General features: G+C 42.5%; 1 protein-coding gene across 1 annotated transcript in view; it reads left to right on the top strand.

Moving 5' to 3' along the window:
* The window catches only part of LOC134203233 (neurexin 1-like), a 134,407-nt gene that overhangs the window by 62,003 nt on the left and 54,321 nt on the right, over nt 1–18,083 (top strand). Inside the window, 4 exon segments of the mRNA XM_062678115.1 lie at nt 14,188–14,316; nt 14,351–14,735; nt 14,801–15,177; nt 15,348–15,459. Of these exon segments, the coding sequence (XP_062534099.1) occupies nt 14,188–14,316; nt 14,351–14,735; nt 14,801–15,177; nt 15,348–15,459 (1,003 nt within the window).

Below are 18,083 nucleotides of genomic sequence, written 5' to 3'. Positions count from 1 at the left end.
TATTTCGGACCATCTTTCCTTGCAACCACTGCATGAAATTGAATGCTAATGATTATTGCCTGCCGGTTGGATTGCTAACTGAGTAAATATTTAATCAGTAAATCTCCTAAAGTTTGAACTACACGTGTGAATGCAAACATGTGTACATTAGATGCCTAAAAACGATGTGGTGTACCACTAACAGGAACTGGTCAATCATAGGATCCGTGTCGATTTGGAATTCATATCTACATGAAATTGGGTAGACAACTGCACTATGTTCCAGGATACAGATTTACGCGAAAAGATGCATTTTACGCCAAAACTATATTTTTTTAGAAAAAACTGTTGTTCTACAAAATTGATCGAAATAGTAAGGCCATCATTATGGTGCAGAAAAAAAAGAGTGGCCCATCATACAAATAAAAATTAGAAAATATTTTTTTTATTTCTCGGAATACTGACATGTTACGTTCTACAAAGTTGTAGCGCAGCATATTCCAATAAATTTAGCTAAAAAAGCTTTTTTCTGTAGCTCTTTAGTTGGCTGATTTAGAGCAATTTTACCTAATTGGATTAGGGTGTACCTAAAAAAAACTGTGTTTATGATCTACTTTCTTTGTTTTTTCGTCGTCTTCGGGTGACTTTTAGAGCTAAAAAACCCAACTCAATTCACCGAGTAGTGATACTGCCTTTCTCGCATTTAGCCAAGACACCAACCTTATATGGCGCTAATACGGTTCGATATACCATTTCATGCATAACTTTTGAACGCAACGTTCGATCGTTATCAAATTCAATAGTGATCAACTAGGCTTTGCCTTCCTGTCGACTAAAACCAAGACCAAATTGTTGCAAGAAAATCGGTTGATGATTACTACATGAAAAGTTGTCTAATGTTTTTCTTAGATTTTGTGCACACACATACACACACACACATACGCACACACATACACACACACATACACACGGACAGACAGACATGTGTTCAGCTCGTCGAGCGAAGTCGATTGGTATATAATACTATGGTATATAGTCTATGGGTGTCCGAGGCTTCTATAAAAAGTTCGTTTTCGGAGTGAAATGATAGCCTTTCGGTACAACTTTGTTGTACGAGAAAGGCAAAAATGTAACTTTGGATAGGTAAATATGTACATTCAAAGTTAATTGCCTATATGCCGGGTATTAAGCCACCCGGAGTGGAAATTAATTACTATGTCTGAAACTTGATTAGGCATGTGTACAACATGTGATAGATTTAGTTCGGAAAAGGTATTGGAGGGTAACCGCCCCTTCGGTGGGCTTTGATCCCACGACCCCAGTTCGCTAGCCAGGTGCTTTCCCTACTAAGCAACGAAGGACCTCCGTCGTCCACCGCAGATTAGCGGGTACTGATGAAACCAAATTTCTAGCACCGAGCACCAGCCGAACTCTCGCAATACATTTTCAGAACTAACTCTCTCATATGTATTTTTGTACACATGCCAACCAAGGAGGATGAGTAACTAGTATTGTCCGGCTCCTACACACTTGCTTCATCAGCAACGGCGCTCAATGAAGTAGGGTTGTGTGAGGTTGTGCCAGTTTGGTCGTCAGATCCCGACCCGACCACACAAGCGAAGAGAGGACGACGGAGGTCCTTCGTAGCTTAGTAGGGAAAGCACCTGTCTAGCGAACTGGGGTCCTGGGATCAAAGCCCACCGAAGGGGCGGTTACCCTCCAATACCTTTTCCGAACTAAATCTATCACATGTTGCACATAGGTAAATATGCTCAATATCTTTTTCCGATCAGAAGTTATAATCGTTTTTCTGTTGAAATAACATTTTTTTCCAAAAGTTGATATCTCCGGTTGGGGCAAACCAAAAAATATGTTTACACGGCATTTGAAAGAGCAATTCATCAAGGTAAATGCAAACAGGTGTAGCAGTATGCCAATTTCATGATTCAGCCATCTTGGATTTTTATATGGGGCGGCCACCGAGTTTGTTTATGTTTTGCACTGAAAATGAATTTTTCACCCCCGCGCTAGTCTGTCCCATCTACTGTCAAAGTTTTTTTTTTATCTCAATTTTACTTACCAAAAACAATATTTATGATCTGCCCATTTCATTTTTTATTTTTCACAAATGCCACCTTCTTTTGGGACTTTTAAAAACGCGTGTTTTGCTATAATAGCATCGTCTATATATTCCTCCGTTGTATTTGTATTTGTATTTGTATTTGTATTTATTAATCTTTTCATCTGACTTTTATAGTCTTAATGAAGTAGTATATGGTATATGATGGGGAAAAGCCTACTTGAACCAGCTACATTTTGCCGAGTTCGAGAAGGCGTAAAAACCCCACATCTTTTGAAAAACATAACAGGACATATAAAGTTTACAAATTGACTTATAGAATAAAGGTAAAATCTAGAACTGGATACAAAAATATTCATAATACAGCATCAAAGAGGAGGCCAGTGAGATTCAAGGTCGTTGATCTCGAGCTAGTAATTCATGTTGAATTCGATTCCTGAATGTAGATGATGTGATGCCGTTGAAGCCCTAAGTTGAAGTGAGTAAAATTCGTTGAAACGCGCGGACATAGATCGGATCGGATCATGTATCCCATAGTTGACGGAACGAAAGTGCTGGAGCATAGATTCCCAGTAATGCTTTCAGACACAATGGATCACGGAACTCTTCGGCAATTTTAAACATAAATCCCAACTGCATATTTGCTCTAGCGATGATGTCCAAATAGTGCTGCTTGAATGTAAGACCAGCATCGAGGGTAATCCCCAGATCCTGGACACTGTGCGCACGAAGGAGAAGTTGATTATTCATAGTGTAACCAAATAAAATTGGATTCTTGTTGCGATGGTATGTGATGACGCTACATTTTTGCACACTTATCGTAAGAGAATTAGTGGACCACCAGTTCTCAAAGGTACTGACTAGATACTGGAGATGCATACAGTTTGTAACAGAGCGTATTACGGCGTACATTTTTACATCATCGGCATAGAACGTACGGAACTGTGGCGGGAGAATCAGTGCAACGTCGTTCAAGAACAAAGTAAACAGCAAAGGTCCCAAGTTGCTTCCTTGTAGGACGCCGGAATTGTTAGTAAAGTGGTTCGATTCAGCTGAACCAATTCGCACGCAAAGCTCTCGGTTCACAAGGTAAGATTCGAACCATCTGGTCAACACATCTGATACGCCCAGTTTGTTGAGTTTCGCAATTAGGATTCGGTGGTCCACACGGTCAAAAGCGGCTTTTAGATCGGTATATACAACGTCGACTTGAGCTCCATGTTCCATGCTCCGTAAACAAGACGAAATGAACGGAACAAGGTTTGTACAGATAGATCTCTTCGGATGAAAGCCATGTTGGTCTAGAGATATGTAATTTTTACATGCTGCAAATAGCGCATTATTGATAAGCATCTCAAATACTTTTGAACACGCGCAAAGAGAAGTGATCCCACGGTAGATTTCTGCATTTCATTTGTCGCCTTTTTTATGAATCGGGAACATGTATGAAAATTTCCATTCTTCGGGGAAAATGCCTTGCCTCAGGGATAGGTTGAAAATGTTTGTTAGTGGGGTAATGATCTCAAGAGCACACTTTTTCAATATACTTGAAGGGATTCCATCTGGTCCTGAAGCGTATGAAAATTTAAGCTTCTCAATGGCAAGTCTAACTTGTTCCGGAGTTATTGTGAAAGCGTCGAAGTTGAATACATCATTGGGAACATTCTGCAAGGCTGTTTTGACCTGATTGTCAGAGACAGATGCGTCCGAGAAAACGCTCCTGAATCTGTCAGCTAAGAGATTGCATTTGTCCAAACACGTACTAGCTTGACGATCTCCTAGAAAAATTTCCACTGTTAGTCCTTCCTCATTCCTCATAGTGTTCACAAACGACCAAAATTGCTTTGGATTTGAGCGAAAGTTTCGCTGAGTACGACGTACAAGGCGGCGATTGAGTAGGCGATTGTATAAACGATAATCATTGCTGGCCTGTGAAAACAGTCGTTTGGTAGTTGGATTACGGTTTTGAGAATATTTCTTCAATGCCGCTGATCTCCACCGTTTTAAACGACGAAGTTGAGCATTTCCCCATGCTGGTTTAGGCGGTGGTTGTTTTACAGGAACATTTTCAGCTATTGCGCGATTGATGACAAGTGTAAAGTACTTCACAGCTTCTTCTACATTCAATAAGGTACCGAAATACCGCCAATCAAATTGACTTAGCGTTTGTCTCAGTCCACTTATATTGGCTTTGCGAAAGTCAAGACAGTCCAGATCATCATCACTCTCGAAGCAGATCGGTGTTGGCAAATTGACGTAGGTTTCCAATGCCGGATGGTCGGCATCGAGACTTATTAGTGGCTCGACGGCTTCATTTATCAAACATTCCGAAACGGCTGGTTCGTTAACCAAAAGAAAATCGAGGAGTCGAGAATTTCTATTAAACACATGATTTAATTGTGTTAGACCATGCAGATTGAACCCATCAAGAAGAGCAGCACAGGTTGGAGATATGCTTGAATGTAGAATGTCCAGAGATGGCTTCTTGTTTGCTAGTGTTTGCCAAGCCAGGTGGGGTTGGTTGTAATCTCCGAAGATCAAAGCGAGATTATTTGGTTCAAGTCGCGACATCACACTTCCCATCGAATCAATGCAATGTAAATCACTCTTTCTATCAGGTGGAAGATTATATTCTTATTTTTATATTCTTATTTTTGAAAAAAACATGATTTCAGAAAAATTGGTAAAACTTGAGATAAAAAAATAACATATCTTAAATTTTTTGACGTAATAAAGAATATGAACTGCTCTTTCAAATGCCGTGTAAACATATTTTTTGGGTCTGCCCTAACCGGAGATATCATTTTTTGAAAAAAAATAATTTGGCAGAAAAACGATTATAGCTTTAGATCACAAAAACATTTTTGCCTTTCTCGTACAACAAAGTTGTACCAGAAGGCTATAATTTCACTCCAAAAGCCAAATTTTGATAGAAGGCTCGAAGACCCATAGTGTTATACACCAATCGACTCAGCTCGAAAAACTGAGCACATGTCTGACTGTGTGTGTGTGTGTGTGTGTGTAGCCCCGGGAATTTTTTATTGTTAAACACGTTTCATATAGAAGGACTTGACCGATTCGAGTGCAACTAGTTTCATTCGACGGAGAAACTTTCCTAGTTGGACACTATTGTTTTTGTTTGCTAATTACTCATTCGATTTGAATAATATTTCTATTTTTCTTTTAACAAATACGCTGTTTACATGCACACTTTAAGTCATTAATCAATTTAGCCATGACGCAATCCATTACTCTCATAATAATTGCTTAAAAATTACTCAATTATTGAGTAATTTATAAGCAGCGTGATAGAGTTGCATCAAATATTTTAACCGCCAAGATGTAGGCAATTAGCACAGCATTTACAACATTAATTCGAATCCAACATATCGAATCGAGAAAGGCATAATCACCACTTGGGGATAAATTTGGGTTTTTTCATTTATTCAGACTAAGGCCGAAGTGGCCTGTGCGGTATATAAGAGTCTTCTCCATTCGACTCGGTCCATGGCTACGCTACACGTCACCAACCACGCAGTCTACGAAGGGTCCGCAAGTCATCTTCCACCTGATCGATCCACCTTGCCCGCTGCGCACCTTCTTGTGCCCGTCGGATCGTTGTCGAGAACCATTTTCACCGGGTTACTGTCCGACATTCTGGCTACGTGCCCGGCCCGCCGCAGTCGTCCGTCAGTCGTTCGCGGTATGAACGATGGATGGTTCTCCCAACAACTGATGCAACTCGTGGTTCATTCGCCTCCTCCACGTACCGTCCGCCATCTGCACCCCACCATAGCATAGATGGTACGCAGCCTTTTCCTTTCGAAAACTCCAAGTGCGCGTTGGTCCTCCACGAGCATCGTCCAGGTCTAGTGTCCGTAGAGGACTACCGGTCTAATGAGCGTTTTGTAGATTGTCAGTTTGGTACGGCGGCGAACTTTATTCGATCGGAGCGTCTTGCGGGGTCCAAAGTATGTACGATTTCCAGCCATTATGCGTCTCCAAATTTCTCTGCTGGTATCATTTTCGGCAGTCATCAGTGAGCCCAAGTACACACATTCTTCTACCACCTCGATTTCGTCACCACCGATGCAAACTCGTGATAGGTGACTCACATTGTCTTCTCTTGAATCTCTTCCTATCATGTACTTCGTCTTCGACGTGTTGATGTCTATTCCAATCCGTTTGGCTTCCCTCTTCAGTCTGATGTAGGCTTCCTCCATCTTCTCAAAGTTACGTGTCATAATATCTATGTCGTCGGTGAAGCCAAATAGCTGGACGGACTTATTGAAAATTGTACCACTCGTGTTAATCCCTGCTCTTCGTATTATCCCTTCCAAAGCGATGTTGAATAGCAGACACGAAAGACCATCACCTTGCCGTAACCCTCTGCGCGCTTCGAAGGGACTCGAGAATGCCCCTGAAACTCGAACTACGCACATCATCCGATCCATCGTCTATCATATGTATTGTATTATATGCGGCTTTGAAGTCGATGAATAGATGATGTGTGGGCACGTTGTATTCGCGGCATTTCTGCAGTACTTGGCGAATGGCGAACACCTGGTCCGTGGTGGAGCGTTCGCCCATAAAACCCGCCTAGTACTGCCCCACGAACTCCCTTGCAATTGGTGCTAGTCGACGGCATAAAATTTGGTAAAGTACTTTGTAGGCGGCGCTCAGCAATGTGATTGCGCGGTAGTTGCTACAATCCAGCTTATCGCCCTTTTTGTAGATGGGACACACGACACCTTCCATCCACTCCTGCGGCAAAACTTCCTCCTCCCAAATCTTGGTGATGACCCAGTGCAGCGCTCTAACCAGTGCCTCACCACCGTGTTTAAATAGCTCTCCTGGTAGTTGGTCAACCCCAGGGGCTTTGTTGTTCTTCAGCCGGCTAATCTCCTCCTGGATTTCCTGGAGATCCGGAGCCGGTAGAATTATGTCCTGCGCGCGTTCCCCCAGGTCCATCACCATACCGCCATTTTCGTCTGCCACATCGCCATTCAGGTGCTCTTCGTAGTGCTGCCGCCACCTTTGAATGTATTACACATATCAGGCTGTGGCACGTGGTCCTTACGTGAACGGTTCAACTTCTCATAGAACATTCGTGTGTTATTAGCGTGGTACAGTTGCTCCGTCTCTTCACGGTCTCGATCTTCCTGCTGACGCTTTTTCCTCCGGAAAATCGAATTTTGTCTGTTCCGCGCATGTTTATATCGTGCCTCGTTCGCCCTCGTGCAGTGTTGCAGCAATCTCGCCCATGCTGAATTCTTCTCTTCTACTAACTGCTCACATTCGCCGTCATACCAGTCGTTTCTCTGATCCGGGGGCATCGTGTCAAGTGCAGCGGTAGCGGTGCTACCAATGGCGGATCGAATATCTCTCCAGCCATCTTCAAGCGACGCTGCGCCTAGCTGCTCTTCCGTTGGGAGTGCCACTTCCAGTTGCTGCGCGTATTCTTGGTCTAGTCTACCGTCTTGTAGCCAGCCAATGTGAAGCCGCGGCGTCCGACTTCGACGCGTGTTGTACACCGTCGAGAGTTTTGAGTGCAGGCATACTGCAACGAGGTAGTGGTCGGTTTCAATATTCGCACTGCGGTAAGTGCGGACGTTCGTGATGTTGGAGAAGAATTTACCGTCGATTAGAACGTTATCGATTTGGTTTCCCGTTTCTTGGTTAGGTGATCTCCATGTGGCCTTGTGGATATTTTTGCGGGGAAAGAAGGTGCTTCGGACTACCATTCCGCGGGAAGCTGCAAAGTTTATTATCGCAAAAAGATATTGAGCATATTTACCCATCAAAAGTTGCATTTTTTTGAGCTCTAAAAGTCACCCGAAGACAACTTTTTCGAGAAATCTAAAACAGAAACAGTAGATTGTGTTTTATTGAGGAACACCCTAATCCAATCAGGTAAAATTGCTCTAAATTAGCCAACTTCAGAGCTACAGAAAAAGCTTTTTTAGCTAAATTTGTTGGAATAGGCTGCGCTACAGCTTTGCAGAACATAATAGGTCAGTATTCCGAGAAATAAAAAAAAAAAGTCTATTTTTTTTATTTGATGGACCACGCTATTTTTTGATAGTATCATAATGATGGCCTTACTATTTCTAACATTTTTTTTAAATATAGTTTTAGCGTAAAATGCATCTTTCCGCGTAAAACTGTATCCTGGACCATAATGAACTGTTCCTGACGGAATACCCGATTTGTTGTTTTAACAGCTTAATTTCTTCCAATCGCACTTATTTATAAAGCTGGACGTAAAAAATTCGCCCAAGCAAAAAGGTAGAGGATTGTATCCTAGAAACAATCGTCAGTTTCACGTAGGAATACGTAAAGTGTAAATTATATGATTTTGAAATTCTGAATGCAGGTATTTACTGACGTGGATCTTAGACTGTAAACACTATCGATACCATCGTTGTAATTGAACTGCCATCATAAACCGATTGTATTTTTTTTATATAAAAATCTATTTATTTTTAATCAATCAATTCGCTATTTAATCAAGTCATTCGCATGTTGACTGAAAAAAAAAGAGGTTGCGTCAGTATCGGTCCAGGTGGTGGCCGTGACCGTCTTCCATGCATTTTTGCATTTTTTTGAGCGCCTCCCTCTGACGTGTGCTTGCGATTCTGCCACCAACGATTAGTATTTGCACTCTGGAAAAAAATCGCCACGGCTCAACTTTCTCGTGCTTAAAATGGTGGCCCTAAAAAGAACCGAGTTGTTTTCAATAGTGCGCTTTTCCAATCACAAAAGGAAATAAAATCAGAATCTTAGTATTTTACATTAATGCTACTGAGGCCAACGTCAGCCGCTCAATCATTTGTGACTGAAACCGAATAAGAGCGCTTGTACTTCTGCTACCGACGGTAACTTTATTCCAGTATCTCCACTAATTTTGCTGGAATGCAAACCAAGCCATTTTTTCTCAATTAACTTCGCATAAAATGCTGGTCCCGAAAAGAACCCATTTTGACATGAACCCACTTGACTACTGCCGCTGTCCGAGGCCCTCTCTATCAGCAATGCTAGATTTGAACACATTTGCCACTCCGCAAAACATTTAATGTTTGAAGACATTTTGAAGATTGTTCAGAATATTTGAAGACAAATAAACATATCTAAAGACAACCAACTGGCAAGCAAATAGAAAATATAATTTTATTACTTACTTGATACAGCTCTTCGATGAACCTACTCCGAATAAAGTATCCTTCTCCACTGGACTCGTTCCTGTACCAATCGCTTCCAGTCGCCCTGAACATTGAGCGCCCTCAGGTCCTCTTCAACTGCAAAAAGCCATGGTGTACGCGGCCTTCCACGAATCCTGCAGCCTCTTCCGGGTTCTCTACTACATATTATCTTCGCTTGACGTTCTTCTGGCACATTCGTCTGCCACGCGGTCGATCGAAGTGTGAGGGCGACGTCAGGAACTACAAGTAGTTTGCTTCTGGAGAGCGCTGTTGCCGAGAAGGTAGCACTATCGTATAAACGGGGTGGCAAGCGGGTGGAATCGCAATGTGGCTAGAGAACCTGCACGATGTCCACAGACATCGACCTAACAACCCAAACCGGTTATCCCAGAGCTTTGACAAATAAAATCAATGGGTCCTGGGTGGATAAAACAGATAAGGGGGTCCTCATCAGAAGGACTCGCTCCCTTTTCATTTTCTACTCTTCCCACATCATATCAATATTTCCCTTTAGCTGTTTCATCCATTGTGAGTGTTTTAGTGAAGTGTATGTGAAATGTAAGAATACATTTGATTTAACCGTTTGCATAAATTGTTTAAAAAAAAATACATTTATTGACCAATCGGCAATATAATATATTTGGGAAAAAGACGTTTGGCCGAATATACCATTTGACCGAATAGATCATTAGACCAAAAGTCATTTGGCCGAATGGGTGATTGGGCCGAAAGGGTCTTTGAGCGAAAGGGCCATTTGGCCGGAAGGGTCGTTTGGCCGAAAGGGTCGTTTGGCCGAAAGGGTCGTTTGGCAGAAAGGGTTGTTTGGCCTTAAGGGTCGTTTGGCCGAAAAGGTCATTTGGCCGTAAAGGTCGTTTGGCTGATAGGGTCATTTGGACGAAAGGGTCGTTTGGCCGAATGGGTCATTTGGCCGAAAGGGTCGTTTGGCCGATAGGGTCATTTGTATGGCCAAAAGTAGCATTTGGCCGAAAGGGTCATTTGGCCGAAAGAGTCGTTTGGCCGAAAGGGTTATTTGGCCGAAAGGGCCATTTAGCCGAAATGGTCATTCGGCCGAAATGGTCATTAGGCCGAATATGTCATTCGAAAAGATAAATTAGGAGTAAGAAGAAAAACGTCTCAATTCTTATTCCTCACCTCTCACTGTAAAAAATGAGGAACGTGAAGTAGGAGTAAGAAAAGAAAAGTCTCAATTCTTATTCCTCATTTCTCACTCCTCACTGTAAAAATGAGGAGCATGAAGTAAGAAGTAAGACGTCTCACTACTAGACCTGTGCGAAGATTGAAAATTTGTCGGCGGCGGCGCGATAGATCATTTTAAGCCAGCGGCGGTGACATGGCAGCGTCACGCCGTTGATAACTTATTTCAAGCAATAAAAATTTTCCGATTTTTTTCCACAAATTCATCCCTTAATTTTACCAGGAAGTACTCTGAAGCTGCTACAAGAATTGCTCCGAAAGTGCCTCCAGGAATTCCCTCGAAATTCCTCCAGGTCTTCCTCCTAAAGTTCCTCCAGGTATTCCTCCAGATGTTCCCCCAGGAATTCCTTTGGAATTTCCTCCAGGTATTCTTCGGAAGTTCCTCCCGGAATTCCTTCGGAAGTTCCTCCAGGAATTCCTTCAGAAGTTCCTCCAGGAATTCCTTAAAAAGTTCCTCCTGGAATTCCTTCGGACGTTCCTCCAGGAATTCCTTCGGAAGTTCCGTCAGGAATTCGTTCGGAAGTTCCTCAAAGAGTTCCTCCGGAAGATCATCCAGGAGTTTGTCAAGGAGCTCCTCTGCAAGTTTGTCAAGGAGTTCTTTTGGTTTCTACAGGAATTCCCCCAGGAGTTCCTCCAAAAGTTTCTCCTGAAATTTCTTCCGAAGTTCCTCCAGGAGTTCCTCCAGAAGTTCCTTCAGAACTTCCTCCAAGAATTTCTCCAGAAGTTCAACCTGGTATTCCTCCGGAAATTCCTCAGGGATTCCTCAGGAATTTCCTCCAGGAATTTCTCCGGAAGTTTCCCAATAATTCGTCTGGAAGTCCAGAAATGTCACCGTAAGCGCCTCTAGGAATTCTTACGTTATTTTCTTCAAAAAGTTTTCAGGAATTCCTCCAGAAATTCCTATGTTAATGCTTTAGGATTTCTGCTCAAGAAAGTCAAGAGAAAACCTGTAACTTCTTTAAAAATTACTCATAGAATTTCTCCTGAAATTCTCTCTGGAGTTCCTCAACAGCACTTTGTAAATTACTTCGCAAACTCCACATAAGCTTCCACCAGGGTTCTACAGATATTTCTTCTGAATTCCTTCTGAAATTCAGAATATCTTCCAGGAATTCTTGAAGAACTTGTATTGCAAAAATATTATCTAGAAAATCTTACGCGCATTCTTCTGGGAATTTTTCCAGAAATTCCTACCCCAAAATTCCTTCCGGGATTCTCCCGGAAAGTCGTTCACGAATAAATTATTCTGGAAATTAATTCTCCCGAAATTTGTTTAGGAATTCCTCCAAAAAATGTTTCCAAGAACTCCTTCACAACCTTCAAGAATCTCCCAGGCGTTTTCCACGGAAACTTCTCCAGATTTTCTCCTAGAATTCGCTCAGAAAACCATACAGGATTTTTCTAGGAAATTCCCTTGAAAACTCCTCCGGAATACCATAAGGAAAATACTGCAAGAATTCTCCCGCTTATTCTTCAGACTTTATTAGAATTAGTGACACGGGAGTGAGAGTCATCCACCTTATCATGCGATGCATGATTGTAACAACAATAATGTTGAATTGAATAAAGCAGTGAATCAGTGCTGAAACAACAACTTTGATGATTGAAACAACAATGTGTACGTAGTTGGATGCAACAATCGGAATGATTGTTTCAATCGTACAAGATTCTTCTGCGTGGTAAAGCAAGCGTCTGTAAACGCCCTTTTGTAGGCAATTATAGTTGGAATCCTAAAGCCATCATCACCGCTAGGTGGAATTATCTGGGTTTTCAACAAAAAAATCAAAATTTTAAACCAAAATAGATCAACCAAGACTTATCACATAATTATAGGTAAGGTTTTTTGTTATTATATTTGTTTGTGCTGTTTTGGCAGTTTGCTGTGAGTTCAAAAATTAAAGTTGATTTTATGACTTTATACATGCCACCACCTAGCGGACAAATTCTAAAATAAACAATACCTAATGTCAAAACACATGCCGCAAGCACAACTTACTTGAAAAGGTCAGGATTTAGTAACATAAGAATGAAAAATCATCTATGTTAAGGTTTTCAATCTTAAATGGGCATTTGCTTCAATTACGATTGTACCACAACAACTGCATTGAAAACTGTGGTCAGAAGAGACGGCAATATGTGGATAATCTGGGTTTATGATAACGCCACTATTTCTACTGCTAAATCATTATGTTTTTTTGCTATCCGAATATCTCTTCAGCTGCAGCAATGGCTTTATGTTCATTGAGCCTTCTATATTGTGTTGCTGGGAAATCAAGATTGCCATTAACGTCACACATGTATTTTATAATTGTCATTGAAGGCACATCGGTCCTTGTTTTAACAGCCTCACCAAAGAATGAATCGATTATGCGTCCATACCTTAATTTGAACCACTATAACTGTTCGGACGATTGATTTCTAGTTTTCTCCTTCGCTTGTATACAGTCGTCTTTGGATGTACTCCAATCTATTTCTTTCCCATACTTAACAAGATTTTTCAACGATTTTTCTGTCAAATCGGCATCAAACATTCTGCGGAAGCTAAGCAAGTTTTCTGCTAATACGCATACATCGTTTTCGTCGGCATTCAGTTCCAATGGCTGGAGTAAAACTTTGCTTGCTCCAACGTCTTGACCAGAACTTGTTAGCCTAAGTATAGGGTCCTTTAACTGATCAACAGACTTTCCCAGATTGTAGTTACGGAGCTCACAACTTGTTTCTACAGCTCGGCCAAAGTTGATTTCTTCTACGGGTTTATACAAATTAGATAGGCAGGAAGTTCAGTTACATAAATCTAGCAAGTAGAAAAAATGGGAATACAAATAGCATTTTTTGTTTGTTATTTGGTTTATATTTGGCCAATTTATTTCTTATCCAAACATGTTTCCCTTGCATAGCACAGAGCAAAAAGTATTGCTGCAACATGAGTGCAAGTTTCTCCAGCACCTACACTGCCGCTAACCGCAAGTCGAGCACATCTGTATATGGAGCCCCATATACAGATGTGCTCGACTTGCGGTTAGCGGCAGTACAGTACAATCACAATGAGCTGAGCGGATCTCATCAGGGTCTTTCTCCAACAATTTAAAAGCTTGTAACAGAATCCAGCACTCAGCAGGAGGATCATTAAGTCACATACTGTGTAATTTATTGGTTAATTTAATTCAAGAAATTACAAACCAAATCCTTGCCTTTCCAGAAACACCAAACGCATTTCCGCATTTCTTTGACGAATCCTTTTTCGCAACTTTTGGAATCCTTCGTATTGGTTTCCCAGTACGGAATGACAATGTATAGAGAAAGCGCATTTAAACCGTATCATAATCCACACACAAAGGCAATATTTTGGCATCGTGAGCAAACGTACGTGGATCTTTATCATCAACATCAACAATTGTCTTCTTTATAGCGTTCCAAATCTTAGCTGGTCAATGTTCCGGTTTATTTTGCAAGCGTGTTTGCGAAAACTTATCTATTTTCTATATTTCGAGAAGATAGAAAAAAATCCAACGAGGTCAAATGGTCGACTATCGGTGAAGTTGTTCCGCAAACGTCAAATTATTTGATACACAAAAAAAATGTTGGTTTATTTTTCCGTTGTGACGTTGATTATTGAAATCAAAGAGAATACTAAGATGTTCCACAAATAACTAATCAACGCTATACAATGTAGACTAACCTCTCCTTTCCTTATATCTACTCTACTTTCAGCTCCTCCCACCGTGGGATGTCTCCAAGCAGGGCATGCTGTCGTTCAAGTTTCGCACAAACGAACCGAACGGGTTGATAATTTTGAACACCGTGATACGACAGCCAAGGGTAAGATAAAAATCTCAGAACGTCATGTCGCTCAAATGGCTCATTATCTTTGCAGCCGGACTTCTTCGCAGTTGAACTGCTCAATGGACACATCTACATCCACATGGAGTTAGGCTCGGGAGCGGTCAAGGTACGGGCCTCCCGAAGGCGGGTAGACGACGGCGTTTGGCACGAGCTGTCGTTAAGGCGAAACGGTCGAGACGGAAAAGTGGGAGTCGATGGCCAGTGGAATGACTTCCGAACGCCGGGCGATTCGACGCAACTAGAGCTGGACAGTCCCATGTACGTGGGCGGCATTGGGCCTCCGTATGCGGATGTGGTCATTCCTCCAGCGATTTGGACGGCTACTCTGCGGCAGGGCTTCGTGGGATGTTTAAGGGATCTAGTGCTGTCAGGGAAACCGGTCGATATAGCAGCGTATGCTAGACAGCAGGATTCAGGTATGAAACAAAATGGAAGTCACAGCTCAGATAATTTTACTACTTCGAAGATTTACAATCTACAGGAGCCATCAAACCGTCCTGCCACATAGTTCCGACTCAATGCGGAGGGTCTGTATCCCCCTGCCAAAACGGGGGCCAATGTACGGAAGGTTGGAACCGACCGCTTTGCGACTGTTCCGCAACACTTTTCACCGGTCCCACGTGCGGTCGTGAATCAGCAACACTGGCCTTCAACGGATCGCAGCACATGGCCATCTGGATTGGTGGCACCCAGGGAACCCGAACACAAACCGAAGAATTGGTTATCCGGTTCAAAACGTCTCGCCCGGCTGGTCTCCTACTGCTCACCAGCGCCGAGACAAGTTCATCTGACCGGCTTGAAATCGGGCTGGTGGCTGGCCGCGTCCGGGCAAACGTCAAATTAGGCGAACGCGAGAAGGTAACATCCATATAGCTTCCACTTCATACCGACATCCGGAAACTCTCACACAAGTAGATTAGAACCTGAATGAAATTCTTTTTTTCTACTTTATCTACTTTTCCATCGAATTAATCGATAAATTAAAATCTTCTTTATCATCCGTTGTAACAAAAACAAACAACACGAAGAATCTGCTGGCTGGCCAGGGAGTTCTTAATGACAATAACTGGCACACGGTGAGATTCTCCCGGCGAGCGTCCAATCTACGACTGCAAGTTGACGGGGCACCTCCCGTCAGGGGTACGTTATGTATGTATCAACAGCACCATATTTTGCCCTATTACGTGTCGTGACGTGTCGTTTCTCTTTTTTGATGATGATGAAGAAAAAAACGAAAACAAAGCGAAAACGAGGCTCTCGCCTCGGATACGTTTGAATATTCGCTTCGTTTCTAGAAAAGAGCAATAATAATGAAACACTGAATTGGTATCGATCGAGCGGAAGAAAAATCGGTGTAACTTTTCACGGTCCCTCTTGGTTCTTTGCAACGAAAAACGATAAAAGTAAAAATTAAACCAGAGAAAGTCGACCCATTGTTCCGAATCCCATCCACTACAATCCTACGAAAACAACCAGACAATGAAAGCAAGAAAAAACTCATTAGCTATCATCTTTCGTTACTTCACCAGCATTTGCGACTGCCACAATCACTATCAAACAGAAAAACCGAACCTTAAACAAAACAAACCGCCAACAAAAGCGTGTCAATATCAAACTACCCCTTTCGTTCAATTGAATACAACCATTTTGTTTCATTCTGTTTCGCTGTTCTGCTACTATCATGTCCCAGATTATCATCATCACCTCATATCGTGCAGCTGGAAAACAAAATCGTTACAATCAAACCAAATTGCGAAGACTGAATAGGATATCAGGACAGCATCACAGTCGCCAATATGTACCCCATCGATTCACCACCCAGGGAAACAATTAGAAGTCATTATAATTTCCCATTCATTTTAAATGGAGCATTATCAATTGATTCACTTTTGATTTTGGTCATTGAACATCATCATCTGACATTACAATCAAAGCAAAAAAATGTAAAATTTTAACCAGACACGTGGCTTCGGATTCAATCAAGCGAGCGACACAAAAACAATACTCATCACAATCAGCCGTCATTGAGCTGAAAAATTCATTCTCACCCAACATCTGTTCGATTCGAATATTGCGCTGCCGACGCGGGGATGATAAGGGATGCGTCGATGAATAATAACTAACTGACAAACATGGAAATAGCAATAGCAATTAACATAACGACAGACTTACTTCCACTCCAGTGAACGAGTGCGTGCATTCAATTATTTTCTGTCACGTCGAACGTTCATAATCGTCACTGCTGCACAATGTGTAATTAACTCGTGGTTTCTAGCTTTATTGGTTTTTAGAATTGCAATGAATCAGTTTCGCGAACTAAAATGAATCAGTTTCATCTAGAGCTAGACTGGCCCTTTTCTTCGTATGAAATGTGTACAAATTGTTTAATATTTTGTTGTGTCGTAAATCTCGTTCAACTTCAAAAGGTTGCTGAACAAATGTTCGCCGTGATTATTTTTTTTTTGCGAATATGAGAACTAACCGTGAAGCGATCATGATTGGAATTCCTGACGGAACTTTAGGAGGACTTCCTGACGGAACTTCCTGAGGAATTCCTGACAGAACTTCAGGAGGAATTCCTGACGGAACTTCCGAAGGAATTTCTGACGGAACATCCGGAGGAATTCCTGACGGAACTTCTGGAGGATTTCCTGACGGAACTTCTGGAGAAATTCCTGACGGAACATCCGGAGGAATTCCTGACGGAACTTCTGGAGGATTTCCTGACGGAACTTCTGGAGAAATTCCTGACGGAACTTCTGAAGGAATTCCTGACGGAACTTCCGGAGGAATTCCTGACGGAACTTCCGAAGGAATTCCTGACGGAACTTCCGAAGGAATTCCTGACGGAACTTCCGAAGGAATTCCTGACGGAACTTCCGAAGGAATTCCTGACGGAATTTGCGAAGGAATTCCTGACGGAACTTCCGAAGGAATTCCTGACGGAACTTCCGAAGCAATTCCTAACGGAACTTCCGAAGGAATTCCTGACGGAACTTCCGAAGGAATTCCTGACGGAACTTCCGAAGGAATTCCTGACGGATCTTCCGAAGGAATTCCTGACGGAACTTCCGAAGGAATTCCTGACGGAACTTCCGAAGGAATTCCTGACGGAACTTCCGAAGGAATTCCTGACGGAACTTCCGAAGGAATTCCTGACGGAACTTCCGAAGGAATTCCTGACGGAACTTCCGAAGGAATTCCTGACGGAACTTCCGGAGGAATTCCTGACGGAACTTCCGGAGGAATTCCTGACGGAACTTCCGGAGGAATTCCTGACGGAACTTCCGGAGGAATTCCTGACGGAACTTCCGGAGGAATTCCTGACGGAACTTCCGGAGGAATTCCTGACGGAACTTCCGGAGGAATTCCTGACGGAACTTCCGGAGGAATTCCTGACGGAACTTCCGGAGGAATTCCTGACGGAACTTCCGGAGGAATTCCTGACGGAACTTCCGGAGGAATTCCTGATGGAACTTCCGGAGGAATTCCTGACGGAACTTCCGGAGGAATTCCTGACGGAACTTCCGGAGGAATTCCTGACGGAACTTCCGGAGGAATTCCTGACGGAACTTCCGGAGGAATTCCTGACGGAACTTCCGGAGGAATTCCTGACGGAACTTCCGGAGGAATTCCTGACGGAACTTCCGGAGGAATTCCTGACGGAACTTCCGGAGGAATTCCTGACGGAACTTCCGGAGGAATTCCTGACGGAACTTCCGGAGGAATTCCTGACGGAACTTCCGGAGGAATTCCTGACGGAA

The sequence above is a fragment of the Armigeres subalbatus genome, unplaced genomic scaffold, assembly GCF_024139115.2.
Source record: "Armigeres subalbatus isolate Guangzhou_Male unplaced genomic scaffold, GZ_Asu_2 Contig1706, whole genome shotgun sequence".
NCBI classification, from domain to species: Eukaryota; Metazoa; Arthropoda; class Insecta; order Diptera; family Culicidae; genus Armigeres; species Armigeres subalbatus.
The sequence above is the reverse complement of the archived record's forward strand: the minus strand, read 5'-3'. Positions and strand labels throughout refer to the sequence as shown.